The following is an 18,405-nucleotide window of genomic DNA, read 5'->3' as shown; positions in this document are numbered from 1 at the left end:
GCTTCCGCGGGTAGGAGCATCTGTTGAACAAAGCTCTACTCAGTGGATGCTCCTGCTGGTGTGCGTGTGTGGTTTGTGCTTCTGTTAATTCAACCCCCTCCCCTCCGAATGTGAGAGATGGTGCAGTGGGGACAGAATGTATTAGAACTCAATCCAACTCCAGAAGGGTATGGGAGATGTGTGGTGGTGATCACCCCCTATTTAGAAATGTTTGATTATTTGGGCAGTTTGGCCTGTGAAAGTGAAATTATTTCCTGGGGTTTTTAAATTTGTGTTTCTGCTTAGAATAATTCTGAACAAATTATTTATGATAATTTGAGAAACTCTCTCATGTGCAACCTCTCTGCATGTGGAGAGTAATCTGACCAGTGGAGAAGATGAGTGGGAAGGAATTCTGCATGTGGAAGAGTGTGGGTAATTTACAGTGCCCTTATTGGGTTTTCTTTCCTCGCTGCCAGAATTTATAACACATATCAGGCTGCTATTGACGATATTCTACTTATGGCAGTGGGTTTTTTATAGAGATGAAACAGATGGTATACATCTCTGATATGCATAGCATACAGAGCTATCCCGTTGCTTGATCTGTGCGGTCATACATCTCTCCATAGTTTACACGCTATAAAAACAGAGTACTGTAAATGCATCTTCTTGTTCAAGCCACAAAGACAAAATGAAGATAAATGTGTGAAGATTTACCTAGCAGTTTTGATTTTAGGAAAGGACTTAGGGCTGATGACATGCATTTTACAGCTAAAGGTAAAGGTAAAGGTACCCCTGCCCATACGGGCCAGTCTTGCCAGACTCTAGGGTTGTGCGCCCATCTCACTCTATAGGCCGGGGGCCAGCGCTGTCCGCAGACACTTCCGGGTCACGTGGCCAGCGTGACAAGCTGCATCTGGCGAGCCAGCGCAGCACACGGAACGCCGTTTACCTTCCCGCTAGTAAGCGGTCCCTATTTATCTACTTGCACCCAGGGGTGCTTTCGAACTGCTAGGTTGGCAGGCGCTGGGACTGAGCAACGGGAGCGCACCCCGTCGCGGGGATTCGAACCGCCGACCTTTCGATCGGCAAGTCCTAGGCGCTGAGGCTTTAACCCACAGCGCCACCCGCGTCCCCATTTTACAGCTACTGAGTCCTTTGAAAGACTAAGGGTGTTGCAGGCCAAAGTAAGACCTTCGTAAGAAGCATAGTGAAAACTGGCGCTCTTCATTGTTGTCAGCAGCTGACTTCTGATGAATTTCGGAAGCAATGTATATACACAGCTAACCTCCCCTTAAGACTGAAAATAAAGACATGATGACAGCAAGAAATCAATTTTCTGTGCCCCCTTTTGCCATTAATACTTTTCAGAAATTCCCATTGGTAGAAAAACACTTTCAGCAGTACACAGGTTAGCTGCACTGAGACTTGAAATCATTCAGTTGGCTGTCTCCGGCTTTCAGTAAAACGGAATTAATCGGAGTTCTTAAGAACGCAACAATTCTATATGCTGGGCCTCTTGTGTGCTGACTTGTGAAATGATATGCTGACTACTGGCACTATTAATCACTGAGGTATCTCTCAGTATCAAAAATTTTGCCGGCAATAGAGAACCAGAGGGAGAGAGGTGTCTGTGGCCATTATAACTATGAATGAAACATCTTTGTGTAAGGAAATAAGAGATTAAAATGCAGCAGAGTGTGGATCCCTGATGTTTCTAGTTTAGCGGAAGAGTGTTTCTCTCCATGAATGTCTGGCTAGCAGTTCTAGGCTAGGCTATTCTAATCTATTTGAGTAATTTGCAGAATGGGTAACTTAGGGGTATATATGAAAACAAGTAATAAAATGAATATATTTATTTTTTATGTTTTTTCATTTACCGTCTAGGCTCATGGTGGAAGTGGTAATTTTTCTTGGTCCTCATCTAACCAAAACGTTGCTACAGTAACAGTCAAGGGAGTAATGACCACCGGAAATGAAATTGGTGTCAGTATTATACGTGCCAGTGACGTTCAGAATTCATTGCATTACGGGGAAATGAAGGCAAGTAATACTTATTTTGCTTTTCCTTCCAAGAAGGGTCTTATCAGAATCTTCAGAGAAGGCACACTGTGCTATCAGTCATGAAGCAGAAGAGTTCATGTCTCTTTCTGTGCCTAGGGAATTCTACTTGTGGGGCTTCAGAGCAGACAGGAAATGTTGAACATCCTTTCGCTTCTCTCACAAGAGGGTTTCCCTAGATGAATTATTTATGTTTGTTAAATACTGCAGAAGCAGCTTTTCATACATATGGAGTACAAGACAAGTGGGGAAAACAGCATAAAATGCACAGGATGACTGAGGCATGCCCCCTCTTACTACTCGCTAATTTTCTTATTTTTAAAGAAAACTCTAGCACTTGGAGATTTAGGGACATTAAACAGGAAAAAGGTTTCATTTTACAACAAAATTGGTTAAAACAAAAGATGTGCCAGGAGGTAGAATCATTTCAAGAAATTGTTAACTAATATTTCTATAACAATTGAGTGGATGCTACGGGTTTCTAAACAAGATGGCAAATACATACCATATTTTAATTCCTTAAACTACTTGCAGAAGTTTTGCAGCTGAGGTCTTAATCCTTGAGTCCTGAGACAAGGTGGTACTTTGTCAGTCTTCTATAAATCTCATTCCTGAGGCTCCTCTACTAGTATAGCAGACCAGGGGATCACCACACCCCTCCTAATGGGTTTGGAATTATTCCTCTCTCTTTCCAGAAGATCTGTTTCCTTCTCCCTGAAATGAGACCAAAGGAGAGTGTTTCCTCACAACTCCACTTCTCCTTTTTCAAATTCAGCTTCCCAGTTCTCACTTCCCTGTATACTCTTAAAAGACAATAGTCACTATCTTTTAAGTTCAGAGACTTCTTTCTCTGGCTATAGATACTTTCCTCAGGGCGCATTTTACACAAAGCTCAGAGGCTATTCTCCTATCCAGCTGAACACCAACTCCCAGCTGCTTTTCCTTTTTCTCTCACAAAGTGCTGTCTCCCCTCCCCTCTGGATAGCTGTACCTGCTGCCAACTCTGCAAGCTACACCACTCTGGGGAAATTTCACAGCACTGCATCACTAAATTCTGGTCTACCTGAGCTTTCTGTCACAGTGACCAACATTTTAATTTTGGTTCCTTTTTAAATTGCTAAAGGTGAATAATGCTGTCCTTTATCCATTGTCATCTGGCTAAATGCTAACACCCTACAGATGAAGAGAACCGCAGAAAGATTTGAAGACACGTGTTAAAACCTCCACTTCCTACAAACTTTGTAGAAAGGTTGCATTGGTGAAATTCAGGTTCCAAGACACAAAATTGACTTACCTGAAATAGTCTTTAGCCAGAAAAGGAAGAAGGAGGCTTCTAAATAAGTTTTCCAAATTATCTGTTCTTCTCCCAAAGTGAAATTGCAAACATTTAAAACTCCTGAAGAGCCAATTTTCAGCTACAATTATATATAATGACTGATCCATAGTTCATGCAGATTTCTGCACACTCACCTGTCAAACAGATGGCTAACCACACTTCTCACCTGTTGTGATTCTGGATTTAATTTCCCCTCTTTCTCCTAGTTTTTCAAATAGATGATTGGCACCATCAGAGCTTACCATATTTAACAACTGTAAAGAGGTGCACATGCAAACCTAATCTAGTATGAATAGGAATACATGCAGAGCCAGGTGCTGAATGTGTTGTATGTCTGGGAGGGGTAAATCTGGGTGATTGTGGGCCCAGGCTAGTAAGCAGACAGGAACTAATTAGCAGGTACCAGGCCAATTGTTTCAGTCAAACTGTATAGCTGTAAACCAGAGAGAGAAAAAACTTTATACAGTACGAAGTTCCTAAAATGCTCATTCAAAAATACATCAAGAAATGCCTGCCCCACCCTACTAAAAACTGAGCACCATAGTAGAGGCTAACATAACCACCAATAGCCTATGTAAATCATGTCTTGGTCTGGTGCCCCCAAACTGACAGTGATGGTGCCAGACACATCCGCAGAGCATTCCGCAGATGGAGAGCCCCGTTGAAAAAACCTAGGAAGAGACACATAGAGAAGGTCTTCTGATGAAGATCTCTGAGTCTGGGCTGGTTCATGTGGAGAGAGGGGTTCCTTGAGGCATCTTGAGCCACGTAAGATTTCATAGGTGAAACCAGCACTTTGAATTGAGCTCAGAAACTAAACAGTAGCCAGTGTGATTGGGCCAGAATTGGTGTAATATGTTCAGACCTTCTGGTCCCAGTCCGTAATCTCACAGCTGAATTCTGTACTAGCTGTAGTTTTTGAACTGGCTTCAAAGACATCCCCACATACACAATTGCACTGTCTCTAATAGCACAAGCAAAGCCTGACTTCTGAGATCAGCCAGGTATTATATGTGCCCAGCCTGACTCTCTAGAGCAGTGGTTCTCAACCTTGGGTCCCCAGATGTTTTTGGCCTACAACTCCCATGATCCCTAGCTCACAGGACCAGTGGTCAGGGATGATAGGAGTTGTAGGCCAAAAACATCTGGGGACCCAAGGTTGAGAAAGGCTGCTCTAGAGCACGTGTACTTAAGAATATAGAGATATGTTTTCATTTGGACTACTGTGCTTATGTCAGATAGATGGTACCACCTGGTCCAGTTATAATGCAACAACTAATGGAGAGGAATCCAGTTAAAGAGCCGCTGCCTGCTATTTTAATCAAGAGCTATTGGAATCCTGCCAGGTTCACATTGCATGTTTGTTTTCTAAAAGCCCTTTTGCTAGGGTGCATTTTCCAGGAACATAGTGACTGTTCCAGAGCAAAAAGCCATTTACTAGACAGTCACTCTTGGTATGAAAGTAATACGTGTTGCAGGAAATATATTTCTAAGCAAGTTTTGTTCACTAGAATTGTTCTAGAAGTTGCATTTCCAGTGCCTATGGTGTATGTAGCAGCTTGTTTTCAATCTGTTTTAAGCAGTCTGTCTGTCCTTTCAAAAATAATTTAAATGGACATTAAACACAGCAGTTTAAATATTAAGTTGCAGTGTTATCCTGCTTGCTAACCTACTACTAAAGTTAGATGGAGGTTTGTTATGCACTGTGTGTATGTACCACACAATATCTCTGTCCCCAAAATGTCATTTTCCAGGAAATGATAGCTGCCTACATGAGGCTCAGAAATGAGATGTTTAGTTAAACCTTTACTTTGAGATTCATGATTCAAAGCGCAGAGCAATATGAGTGCACTTCATCTCATTTGAACTTGCAAGAACGAGCATTAAATGAAACAAGTGCCTTCAGTTTAACATTTTAACTGTCTCTGCTCAAGCTTTGCATCTTGTGTTTGAAGCAAACATCTGCCTGCTGACCTTGATTATCAGGTTATGCAAGTAGTCTATACCTTTCATGAGGATTACATTTTTAACACCATGCCATATGGTCCGCAATTTAACCTGAAGCATTAGACAGGTGGCTTAAAAAGTTAGACACACTGAATAAAAGCTTTGATCAAGCAGTTGTTATGAAATGTTGCTATCCATCTGTGATGATTTCTTGATGATAGCAAGGAATAAAATATAAACTTGGAATTTAAGCATCTGCTTCACCCACCTTTGAGATAGCATTTCCATGTGTATATTATAGAAAATATGTGACAGAAGTGAGCTGTCAATAAACACAACAGTCACATGTGTCCTAAGCACGCGCCAAACCTGCTGTGCATTCACTCTGACTCGGTGTGATTGACCACAGTCCTGTTTATATTTACATGTCTGTAAGCTCTGTTTATTGAAATTGACAGAGCCTGCTGCTGCATGTAATAACATGTGGAGTATTAATGCAACACAGGCATACAAAGGAGAATAGAAGAGGTTCTCTGACCAACTCCTAAGTCCATGCACAGATAAAATATAAGTAGCATCTCTTTCCGAGTTCCCTTCTTTCCAAGTCATATTGAAGGAAAAGTGATGTCACCCCCTACAATTCAATCCCTAAAGGGGAATGTCCCAGGGGACATTCAATTTAGCCAACCTGTTTTGGCTTGGAGAGAAAAGCTTCACCTGCCACAAGGTCCTATGCTTCCCTGGGATTCCCTAGGCTTCTGATACACATTTTGAGAGCCATGGTATTGGATGCTCTTTCAGAAGAGAGAGGACTCCTTGAAGAAGTGAGGGGGATCAGAGTAATACACTTACAGTGACTGCAAAGTTTATAGGTGCTAAATTCCTATTCTACTATTATGCAGTGACATCTGCACATTCACGTTGCCCAAACATTCATCTTGTCCAAAGATGATGTTAAAATGAGATGTTCAAATGCATTTCAGTTTATTATTTCCATCTCCACAAAAGGATCTCAGCTTATCTGTTACCAGTAGCGTTGTCACTATCTCTTCCCCAATTCCTGAGCATTGAGCCAGAGATGAAATGAAGAAATTGAAATGAGTGGGAATTTCCCTTTTGGACGACATGAATTCAGCTTGGTCACTTTCATTGTCAGCATGCCATAAAGAATAAGCCCCAAAGATTTAAATCCCCTTAGGAACAGTAGGCATTCAACAAAGGTTATATTAGCAAAGACATTGTGGTGTTTGGCCATATGGTCAATACACAGATTTTAAATTTTGAGAAAATATCAAACCTAGAGGTTCATGACAACTCTAACAACAATGAATCTAGTCCTTAACTTAGATATAGCACCAATTGCATTAGGGGAGAAAGGAAAGGTGCAATCAAGATCCTAAGGAGCTCTTTGCTTGCATTTAGATTTTCTAAGAAGAAACTACTGCCTCTGTTATTCTTGAATGAGGAATTAGATAAGTGTAGGTCCATTAAAAAGGTAAAGGTAAAGATATTATTGAACCTTAAAGAACTCAAGTGTAATTTATAGGAAGTTAACAAAGAATGTCATGTCTTCCCTAGCAATTCCATTGCCTTCTAAAGTCAGTTACCACCATGCCTCCTTAATACACAAACCAAACCATATTGAGGGGCTTTGCCCATGTCTGCCTTTGGACCTCTCCCTAGGTCTCACTTTTTTGACTGTGTGTGGGCATAAAGGGTGTAAGCTGTGTAATCAGGTGTGTGTGAGAGAGAGAGATCTCTAAGAGTCTCAGGAGCTCTGCAAGGTATTTGTGTCATGCTTTGTTCTGATTATAACAAAGTTATTTGTCTGCAAGTCACGCATTTCAAATTAGAAGTTGGAAATTTTTGAGGTTAAAAGTGAAACTTTCAGATAGTTAAAAGTGGCTAAAAATAAGCAACTTCCTCTTGGCATTTCAAATTTTCCAGTTCAGGTTTTGTTCATTATCTCCATTCTGGCTGCTGTGCCTTACCTCATTATTGTTTCCTAGGTGTACGTGACAGAACCTAGTGGCATGGAGTTCACGCCATGTCGAGTTGAAGCACGTGTGGGTGAAATCCTGGAGCTGCCTCTGAAGATTAATGGCCTAATGAATGAAGAAACCAGTCAGATGGTCACCCTGAGTGACTGTTCACATTTTGATTTAGTTGTCGAGGTTGAGAACCGTGGTGTATTCATTCCACTTCAAGGTGGCTTAAAAGGAATTACTTCATTTCAGTTTTTAAGATAGAGGAACAAATATGTAATCCACTTACTGGCATGCTAAGGATTCTTTTATCAATAGCAAATGCTTATGAATAACTAAGAGGTGTTATATAGATCAGGGGTTGAGAGCTTGTTGCTTTCCCAGTTGTTACAATTCCCATCATTCCTCACCATTGGCTATGCTGGATGGGGCTGATGGAGTTGGAAGTCAGCAACCTCTGGAAGGATACAGGTTCCCAGTCCACTTTTGTTTTGTTTCATCCATTTGTGATAATAATAAAAGTTTGTAAAAAAACAACAACACAACTGGTTATATAATAGGGATTGATTGTACAGGTGGCACCCATTTTAGGCTTGTCCAACTGACATGCGATCCCCAACGCATGGGTCCTTTTAGACCCAGAAGAAGGCAGAACAGGGGTGGGGGTGGGTCATGCTTATATGTTCTCTGTTGATGTACACTGGGGCAAAAATTGGAACTCCTGGGCAAAATGGTCACCAACCTTTCCTTCCCCCACCCTCCACCCCAAGACTTTCGCAGTGCTAGCAATACTGTTTTGATCTGATGACTTTTCACTTCACTATTTGTATTACTTTATATGTGTTCTTGTTCTTGTAAACTGCCCTGAAAAATATTTAGATTATTCAGGGTGGTTTACTTATAAAAACAACATGAATAAATTTGGTTTTAAATTTACTTAAATTTACACATTGCACATTTTCACTCTCCTTTGATTTCCTTAACAGGAAGACTAAAGCCAAGTTCTGACTACTGCAGCGGGGTCAGGGTAAAAGCTGAAGCCCAAGGATATACAGCACTTGTTGTTAGTTACACCCATGAACATATCCACCTCAGTGCCAGTATTACTATAGCTGCCCATCTGCCACTAAAAGTAAGCCTTTAGTTCCCCCTTTTTCTTAGTCTTCGTAGCTTTTGATTCTTCAGTAAATACTTACTTGCAATACCGAGTGATTTGAGTGAAGTGTTATAGGATACAAGGGATTTCTATCAAAATCAAATAGCTTCATTCCCGTATGCTTGGATCTCTGATGCTTTCTACCTTGAATGATCCTTATAAACTGTTTACGGGTTTCAGGACATACAAAATGTCCAACCACTTGTGGACATGTACCCTTGAGATGATGAGCCTGTTTCATTAACGATGCAGTAATAGCTAGATTGAATTAATCTAGAACTTTTTAGTATGTCTCAGTGGTCCAGAGCACTAGCTGTCGCTTGCTTAAATAGGTATCACATTAGTTTTAAAAGCAGATTTTTGGGGGGGGAGGGGGGAGACAAAGTGGGGAAAAGAAGATTCAGAAAAGTCACTCGTATGGAGAAATTCCATGTTTGTAATGAGCTACAACTTTAGGGGGGGTGGCATTAAACCAGCACTATGCTCTGAAATGTTATGCTTGTAAGCAAAGATAGTGAGGTAATACAGGTTTTGTTCCAATATTCCATTGGTTTCTAATGTCACTTCATATTCAGACAGCACCCCAAAACAACTTTAAGCTGTGCTTAAATCATATGATAAAAGATTCCTAAACTTGGTAGAAAGTCCTTCAACATGAGAGATTATTTGATTTTTCACGGCTAAGTGTGCATTTAGTTAGGTTAGGTTATTTATACTTAGAGTTGCTGTTTAATTTTTATAGTAATTTTGGATACAGTTTGGAGGCTTCGATATTTCAAGAATTCCAAGCAGAGTATATAAATCTCATAGGTTAAACATGAAGATCAATGTGAGACAACAGTATGATGTGCTATCATTATATTATTTTCAGTATTTTGTAGTTTTGCACCAAATTCTAACCAGGGTTATTTTTTTCTTCTAGACTGTTGATCCCATTTCTGCTGCCCTAGTAACTTTGGGCTCCTCCAAAGATATAATATTTGAAGGGGGACCCAGACCATGGGTTCTAGAACCATCAAAGTTCTACAGGAACATCAGCGCTGAAGATTCAGACAATGTCGGTTTATCATTACTGGGGCCACCTACAACTAGGAATCCTTTCCAACATTGGGTTAGAGCATCTTGCAGAGCCCTGGGGGAACAAGTGAGTAAGACAGATGGAGATGATAAATTTTGTTGGACTTTGAGACCACAAAAATATATATTGAATGGCTATACTTGTTCACTTGATGTGTTGTGAGACACTTTGGGCACAGTTTTGTGGGAAAGTGGCATACAAATAAATTGGGGGGGGGGACATGAGAGAGACAATTTTAGCTGACAGCTAAGATTATAAGGCTTCATAGAGTTGCATTCCATAAAGCAGACGCGTCCAACTCCCAAGAGACTGTGATCTACTCCCACTATAAAAAAAACTGGCAGTGATCTACCCATTGGATTGACCAGAGTTGTTGAGCTTTTCTGGGGGGTGCCAAAGTTAATACAGTATAATACAAAACTTGAATGCATAAATTAGTTGCTGCTCTTTATATAGATTCTGATAAATCTAATATCACTCTTGAGAACTAAGCATTTCAAAATTAGGTTAACATCACAAGTGTTTTTTCACAGAATCCTTTTATGTCACAGAATGTGTTAAAAGCTTCAACAGCTGAGTTCAGTTGCTGAGTACAAGGCCACTGCTTTTTTTTTTTTTTTCAGAGGGCATTGAACAGTCATTGGTGTTTTTTCCTCCTTAAACTATTTTCGGAGGTTCTGCAGATAGAAATGGAGAACTGTAAGAAAAGATAAGTGGCAAACTGTCTTGGGGTTATTGGACATCTGAACAATTTTCAGATATGTCATAAGTACAAATATGAGGGGAAAGAGCAAAACAAACACTTATGGTCACCTGAGTCTCTCAGCAATTCAATTTGCACAATTTGACTCTATTATCTTTCTTTGAGTGTGCTCAATTTCACAAGTGTCTTAAGACTTTGATGCACCCCATAAAAGGATCTGCATTTGCATATTCATTTAGATGAAAGTCACCTACTGTCTATTATCAGGTACAGCCAGGTATGTTCATTAAAAATATTCATGTTCAGGTCAAGACAAAGAGAGGGAAAAATATCGAACCAGCAACACTTAGAAAGTTGTTCTCATAGTGTTCATATAATCTACAATGACTTGAAATGTGCTGTCAGTTGATATTCTTATAGGGTAAGAATATTGCTTTTGTCAGGAAAGAAAATGAAAAAGCCTTGAGCATTAAGAAATAAACTAACAACTCTAAAACTAGCCTTTGGTATATGTACATACCAGTTACTTTGTACTTTCCTTTTCCTTGAAGAAAGAAAGCTCTGCCATCTGTTTCAAAATCTTAAAAGCTTGGTTTTTGTTTTGCAGTGTTAAGCTTGGTATAATAGCAATAATCAGTGAGAAGTTGTGCTTTGATAATGGACTGGAACTGTGTATGAAAATAAATGTCAAAATGATACATCTTTATCTGTCAGGAGTGCAGGTTATTACTGGAACATAAACTCATGTTGGCTTAATATTTCTTGCAAGAGAGAGAGAGAGAGAGAAAGAGAAAAGTGAGTTTGCTTTAGATTTTGTGACAACAAAATGCCTTCCTAACACAGCATTCATATTTTCTTTTCATTCATTTTCTCATTTTTGTGCAGGTAATTTCCTTAATAATTGGAAACAAGCCCACGGTTACTAACCCCTTTCCAGCTGCTGAACCTGCTGTTCTGACGCTGATCTGTGCCAGTCCCTCCCGATTCACTTTGGCACCTATATATGCAGAACCTGAGATAGGTCTCTCCTGTCCTTTTCTTCATCAGAACAAGCAAGGGGTAAGAATGATAGTAAAATACCTATCTTTAACTAGCATTTAAGTACCCTTTAGACATTTAAGAAATGGCATAGGAACTGTTTCTCTATGGCCTCATCCCAACATGCTGCTTAAATGTTTAAATTCCTGCTAGCACACGGCTGGGGCCAATCATGTAGGCAACCTATCAACACGCTTGAGAGACAACAGTTTCCCCTGTTTTTTCACAGAAATCTTCAAACTTTTATTCAGCTGAAAAATACGATCGTCGCATTACAATACACCATGGCTTGTCTTTCAATTCTACACAATTCCAAGGATAATTTTTCCTGTTTATAAACAAAATGATTTCTCTTCCAGGTCCCTGTCCTGAAATATCGCAATCCAGTATTGGAGATGGAGGTTTATGATCAACAGGGACGTAAATTTGACAATTTTAGCTCCCTTAATATTATCTGGGAATCAACAAAATATTCACTGGCCAGCATAGAAGCCGATATGCCAATGGAGCTGTTTTCGAAAAATCATGGAAATGGTCAGAACAAAATGCATGGTACGACTCCAGGACATTATGTATCATTTGTTTGTGTAAACTGGTTGAACTTGGTGCAATTAGTGCTAAATCAAAACACTTTGCTTTCTGTAGGGTGTTTTTTTTCCTTCTTGGAATGGGTCTGATTCTTTCTTTTTGTTCACACTTTGATGAGAAAAATGTTATTTTAAAAATATTTTAAAGATACAATGAATTTTAAAGATACAATGAAATGAGGGGAGGAAGGTCAGTTTCCTCCATGCTTCTGTATACTGATGCTTAACCAGGTAGTAAATGCTCCTTTTCCAGTTTTGTCTTTCTTTTTTCCTTAGGATTGCAAACTGTTTTAGTTCACAACAAACCTGGAGCAGTGACTATATCTGCCACTGCGGCTGGATATCAACATCTTCATCTTGCTGCTGCGGAAGTGAATAAACCGGTAATGCAGTTTTATTCCAGCTTTACCTACACTGCCCTAATGAGGTATATTTGCTATAGCCAGGTTTTTTTAGTGCATTTATATAGCATTTTAGTAGCTTTAAAATATATTCATCATAATGCAGACAATTATGGGCCTGACAGAAGCACTTAAATACATTTTTCCAGCACAGAAGTGCCATTGCTCCCCTTTTTCTTTTAGTACTATAATCAAATACTATGGAGTTCTGCATTTGTATACCTGATTTGATAACTGATTCTGCCTTGATGCAGAGCATCGAAGTCACTTATTACAGCTGCAGCTCTAAATGCCTCATCATATGTCCCACATGCTTTACTAATGCCTGGCTTCCACCCTAATCATCCTCTTCTAGATTAAGGGAGCATCCATTGTCAGCATCACTACATAGTACCAAGTAATCTCTAAGATCATACGGTATTAAGTTCCATCTCACAAAGAGAAGGAGTGGGAGTTAGGAGATTTGATTGAGAATGTAGAGCTAATGTGAGGAATTAATGAAGTCTAATTTTACTTCAGATCTCAAGTGGAAAACACAATTAGATGCCATTTCAAGGTACACCACTGAACCATGAGCTGAAGAATAGGCTTATTTTGCCGAGGCTCACCAAAATACATTGGCATGTTATGCCAAGACAGAGAAATACAGGAACGATGAACTGGTTACTAGGCAGTAGTGACCGACAGGGTGGCATTTCTTACGGGGCATCCCATCTTGGAGGTGAATGCCAGTAACCAAGAGGGTGAGGTGATGGGAGGTTGGCATTGGGCAGGTGCAGCAGCAGGGCCAATGAGATGCCCCTGCAGCTATACCTGTACTGTGCTGACCTAAAGCCAAGTAAGCAATGCTGTCATGTCCAGACACTACCTGCTTCTGGGAAGCAGTCTTCCACAATCTATTTAACTATAATAAAACTTTGCATATTCATTTATTAATTAAATATTGTATATGCCACCATTTCTATACTGCGATATCAGTACAGTCATACCTCGGGTTGAAGTAGCTTTGGGATAAGTATTTTCGGGTGCTGCAGTGACCCAGAAGTAATGGGTTTCACCGCTTGTGCATGTGCAGACGGTCAAAATGACATCATGCGCAGAAGCGGCAAATTGTGACCCGTGCATGCGCAGAAGCGCCAACGCGGGTTGCATACGCTTCTGGATGTGAACGGGGCTCCGGAACGGATCCATTTCGCATCCAGAGGTACCACTGTATATGGTGTGCAGTGATAAAGCATAATTACAAACAGTACAAAACAAAGTGTTTTTCGAAATGACATCAGATCAGAAGTTTCATGTGGCACTTTTGGGTTACCTTCCTTATCCCTTACAGTATGAACCTCTTACACCTGTGTCCTCCAGCGTTGAGTTAATACTCGTGGACGATGTAAAAGTGAGTCCTAAAGAAGTGACTATCTATAATCACCAGGCTGTCAAGGTAAGGCATTCCCTTTACACATTATTAAGCGAACTGTGCAAAGATATAAACTATGTAAATTATATAATATGTACTTTTCTTGGCAGACTGAACTGCTCATAAAGGAGGGCTCTGGATATTTTCTTGTTAATACCAGCGCTCTCAACATTGCAAAAGTGACTTATGAAGAAGCTCAAGGTGTTGCAGTGGTAAGTAGCATAATGCACTGTTTTTACTTTAGAGGGAAAACTCTTTAGTACACAATGATTTTTCTAAAGTAGAGTGGCGGGAGCTTGAAGTCATGCTCATTAGTTTCAATAAAGCAGCCTTTGAATTTCCAATGAGAACTCCTCTATCTTAGGGAAATCATGGGTACAGCCTCCCAGGAACATATCCCAAACAAATCCATTTGGAATGAATAGGAGTTAAACAAGGCCCAGTATTTAATCTTAGTGGGCTTCTGCGAGATATATTCCTGGTGTCCAGGACTGCATACTGTGAACCATTTTGAGGTTTTTTCTTACAATCAAGTGGACTAGAGCCCAGGAACATGGTAAATCAAAACCTTGGATCTTCGTATATTGTATGCTTCATACTGCCTTGATATATACTTTTATGAAAGCGCAGGTTGTAAATACTTCAATAAATAATAAAGCTGGCTGACCACTATGAATTTCTGGGAAACCAGAGAACTTTTCCATTTTACCCTGTAGTGACTAGGGCCTACCAAGACTCTTGACTGACTCTCCTCTGAGTCCTGGATAAATTATTCCCTGGCTAATTTAGACTGTGTCATTAAATTCAGCAAAAGAAAAAACCCTTCTGTGTATGACTTATTTTGTCATTTTCTGGGCAGATGTGTAGATAAAACAATGTAGAAATACAAGCATTAAAACGCATTCTGTAGCCATAATAGTATAAAGAATTACTTTAACAAAGCATCTTAAAACTTGGATTAATACAATAATTTCTAATTCAGAGATTAGTTGAATCAGTTACTGTACCAGCAAGATTAGCCTAGCCTGAACTGACTGTAAATGCCTGTCTACAAGTCGCCACTTCATGTTGGCCTTTTCAAACTGATTTCCTTCCTCTGCCATTTCCCTCCACGCCCCTTTCCTTGTATGTCTTGTCCTTTTACTTACCAAGTTGAGGGCGGGACCTGCCTCTCATTTCTGTGTCGATGTGAGCCACTTGGGGAGGCAATAAAAAAACATTGGTTGTAATTAGTGCTATCTCAGGCTCGTTGATTTCAGTGGGTCTACTCTTGAGTAGGACTTGCTTGGCTACAACCTGTCAATTACATAAATAAATGCATCAGCAAATCAGATTTATGCATATTGCATCTGATGCCTTTTGTAATAGTGAAATTAGGCTCAGCCATTCCAGAAAGTGTTGCACTTTAGCATTATATATATTGCTTTTCTCAAATTTTGCCTGTATTTTCTTTTTTTAAGGTCCTTTAAAAAGACCTCTTCCTTTCTCTTCATGATTTGTGTTTTGTTTTTGTGTTACTGATGCCGGTGGGGAGAATACAGGTCTAGAGGTTACTCTCTGCATTAGGGTCTGTTAATGCAATTGCTACCTACAGGCCCTTTGCACTAACTCAGTGACAGGAGAAAGCTTAAATATATTTTACAGCTTTACTTGAAAGGGGTAGATTCTCCTTTAGAGGAAAAATGCCTTTTAAAATAGCAGCGCATTTCTCTTTTATCCAGCATAGCAGTGTTCCATTTGTTGATTGCTGTAAGAAAATTCAGAACCATTAAGAATTGTATTTTGTATGTTCTCCCCTCCCACCCTTTCTGGTATTTTAGGTGTATCCTTTACATCCAGGGTCACTGTCTATAATGATTCATGATTTGTGCCTTGCTTCTACTACTCTTGCCAAAGTGGAAGTGCATGTGTCTGATATACAAGTAGTATCTGTTGGAGTTGTTGACAAGGTTAGTATTCATTTCTATGTGGTTACTCACGTACAGGGGAATAGTATGTTGGTTGCACTTTTAGCCCTGCCCCCAACTTTGTGTTGGCTTCCTTTGAAGAACCACTTGCAGTGGTAAAAAATGTAGGTGCTCTGGGTGATCATACACCTGCACACCACAGCACCCTTACCTGCAAGCAGAAGCTTGTGCATCAAGGTTTCCTTACAGACAACCACAACTCAGTATGGGAACCAAATCTGCCAGCCCACTCAGCAGGAGCATCATGAGACGAAATGGGAAGTGCTGTCTTGCCTTGCCTGACTGCCATTGCCGCCCCCACCAACCTGCTCTTGCCACCACTGCCTGCTCTGCCTCCACCATGCATGCTGCCACACCTGCTGGTGGCAAAGCAGCAGTGCCATCAGCGCTGATTTCAGGCAAAATCGTGCCAATTTGGGGTGTGATTTTGGGCAAGATATTGCCCCAAATGGATGCAATCGTGTCCAAAATTGGCACCAGTGGCAGTGGTGCTTCACCACTGAACAAAGGCGGCAAGACATTGGCAGGTGTGTTGTCCGGGGGGTTTTGCCACCTGAGTCAGCAGCCTCACCCTGCCTAATGACTGGGCCAGCTCTACTACTCAGAAGTCAACATGGTATTTTCCTTTACATGTATCTAACATGTTAACAGAACTTATACTGTTGGCTATAAGACATTCTACTCAAGTAGGCTTTGGAGGGCTCATTTATTCATTACAAGTGGTGACTTGTGGGCTTAATTAGGACATTGAATCTAACCTGTCCACAGACCCTAAGGAGTCCTGAAACAGAGTAATAGAGAGCTAGTAACACATACTGCCAAAGATACTGAAGTGAGAACTCACTAGGTGGCCTTTGACAAGTCACTATTTCTCAGCCTGCCCTGCAATATGAGAATAATAATACTGACCTACCTAAAGTTATTGAGATAAAGGTCTCATTTAAATGTGATGCAATAACATAGCATTACCTCTGAACGAGACCAATGTATGCCAAGGGTTTTAACTCTCTAATGTACTGTGTTCCCTGCCCCTGGCCACCACCCAAAAAGTCATCTCTAGCCCCATACAAATATCACAATAATAATAGTAGGCAAGGGTAGCTATTCCAAGTCTGAACAGACTATCACTTCTGAAGAGTAAAGAGAATGACTTCCCTTCTTTTGCTACCTTGCAGTAGCCTGATCCAGCACTGGTAGCTTAGCAACTTATCAGTATTAATCATAAAGGTGTTGACAATCTGGGAGAATTGCTTCAGAGAAAATGTGAACATCTGTAAACAAATGCATTGCAGGTAGAGATTGGCAAAAAAGTTACTGCTTACGTCAGAGTGCTGGATGCTTCCAAGAAATACTTTCCAGCTAAATACTTCGCCTTCATGGACTTAACTCTAAAGGCAGCATCTCCAATTATCTCATTAAAGTAAGTGCTATTTTAATTTGTGTTCTCTTATAGGCAAAAGGAACAAAAGTAATACTGCAAGGTATTTGCAGGGAGGCTGTACTGATAGTATGCATTCACAGAAGGGACAAATAGAAATATATTGTGGTGGATGTTAAAGATTATGTTAAACATCACTGCATGGTTTAAAGTTATTATTTATATGTTTATCATCTTGCTTTTCTGTTACAAAATGTTCAAGATGACTTGCAAACTGCTAAAATGAGCAACTCACAAAATGGAAGAACACTCTGTGGAGAAAGCCTATCTGTACCCATGTTAAGGAGCACTATAAAAAGTATCAGCATCTTTATTTACCAGCAGAAACTATTCAAAGTGGGCACAAGATGGGCCATGTTTGGAAGGGAGCTCCAAAACTGAAGTGCCACTGCTGAGGAAGCCCTGTTTCGCACTTCCACAGACCAGACTTACTTGGTTCTTCTGAAAAGTCTCATTTTGGCAGTTGGGGAAATGGCAAGGAGAACACAGTTTATTCTCTTCTAGCCCTAGTGTTCCATAGCTGTGCTGCCAAGCTCACACATGTGTCTCTCTGATTGTTGTCTCCTCATGGCAGCAGCTGTATTGCTGTGGTGAAGTGAAGGAGGTTGTGGCAGACGGGAGGATTGCACAGCTGCCAAAGAGGGTGGCAGAGCTGAGGAAAGGGACAGAGCAGATGGAGTAGAGGCCACAAGCCAGAATGAAAGACTGTAAGGACTGGGACCAACCCAGAGACCTTCAGTTTCTCATTCCCTTCCACTCAAGGGGCTTTATATATTGATGCTGTTCCAAATAGATATTTTCTGTGCCTGTTGAGCACATTGGTATTGGCAGTGCTACTTACTAGGATGTCAGTGCCTCATCCTTGACAAAAGCTACTTAAGATTCAGTCAGCATCTGTGCCATTTTGTTTTTAACTTGCCGCTGTTGTATATTGTTCTACTTAGACCTTCATTAGCAACATAGAGAGATGCAATTCTAGACTCTGGTGCTTAATATTGTCTTCATTGCTTTGTACGTGGTTTGTCCAATTAATGTATTTTCTTACATTTCAGGCCTCTCGGTGAAGCTTCTGATGAATACACTGCTGCTTTTCTAGTTCATGGACTGGCCATAGGTCAAACCAGTCTTACAGCGTTTGCCACTGACAGATATGGAGAGAGGATCAATTCAGCTCCACAGCAGATTGAAGTAAACCTTTTAACTCTTAACAGATATTGCTTTCTGATTTCCTTAATATGAGGCTGCTTGGTTTCTCAAAGAACTACTCCTTTGATATAAATAAGATGTCTGAAATAAGTAAGTAAGTAAGTAA

The 18,405-nt window shown here is 40.4% G+C and overlaps 1 protein-coding gene across 1 annotated transcript in view; it reads left to right on the top strand.

Moving 5' to 3' along the window:
• NUP210 (nucleoporin 210) overlaps positions 1 to 18,405 on the top strand; it is an 86,429-nt gene that overhangs the window by 33,489 nt on the left and 34,535 nt on the right. Inside the window, exons 12-23 of the mRNA XM_028718974.2 lie at positions 1,870 to 2,025; positions 7,336 to 7,534; positions 8,298 to 8,443; positions 9,390 to 9,611; positions 11,134 to 11,307; positions 11,646 to 11,838; positions 12,150 to 12,256; positions 13,608 to 13,712; positions 13,799 to 13,900; positions 15,509 to 15,637; positions 16,948 to 17,075; positions 18,146 to 18,281. Of these exons, the coding sequence (XP_028574807.2) occupies positions 1,870 to 2,025; positions 7,336 to 7,534; positions 8,298 to 8,443; positions 9,390 to 9,611; positions 11,134 to 11,307; positions 11,646 to 11,838; positions 12,150 to 12,256; positions 13,608 to 13,712; positions 13,799 to 13,900; positions 15,509 to 15,637; positions 16,948 to 17,075; positions 18,146 to 18,281 (1,797 nt within the window). The remainder of the gene's footprint in view (positions 1 to 1,869; positions 2,026 to 7,335; positions 7,535 to 8,297; positions 8,444 to 9,389; positions 9,612 to 11,133; positions 11,308 to 11,645; positions 11,839 to 12,149; positions 12,257 to 13,607; positions 13,713 to 13,798; positions 13,901 to 15,508; positions 15,638 to 16,947; positions 17,076 to 18,145; positions 18,282 to 18,405) is intronic.

This window comes from Podarcis muralis, chromosome 2 (genome assembly GCF_964188315.1).
Source record: "Podarcis muralis chromosome 2, rPodMur119.hap1.1, whole genome shotgun sequence".
Classification (NCBI taxonomy): Eukaryota; Metazoa; Chordata; class Lepidosauria; order Squamata; family Lacertidae; genus Podarcis; species Podarcis muralis.
Note: the sequence above shows the minus strand (reverse complement) of the source record. Positions and strands in the feature narration are given on the sequence as shown.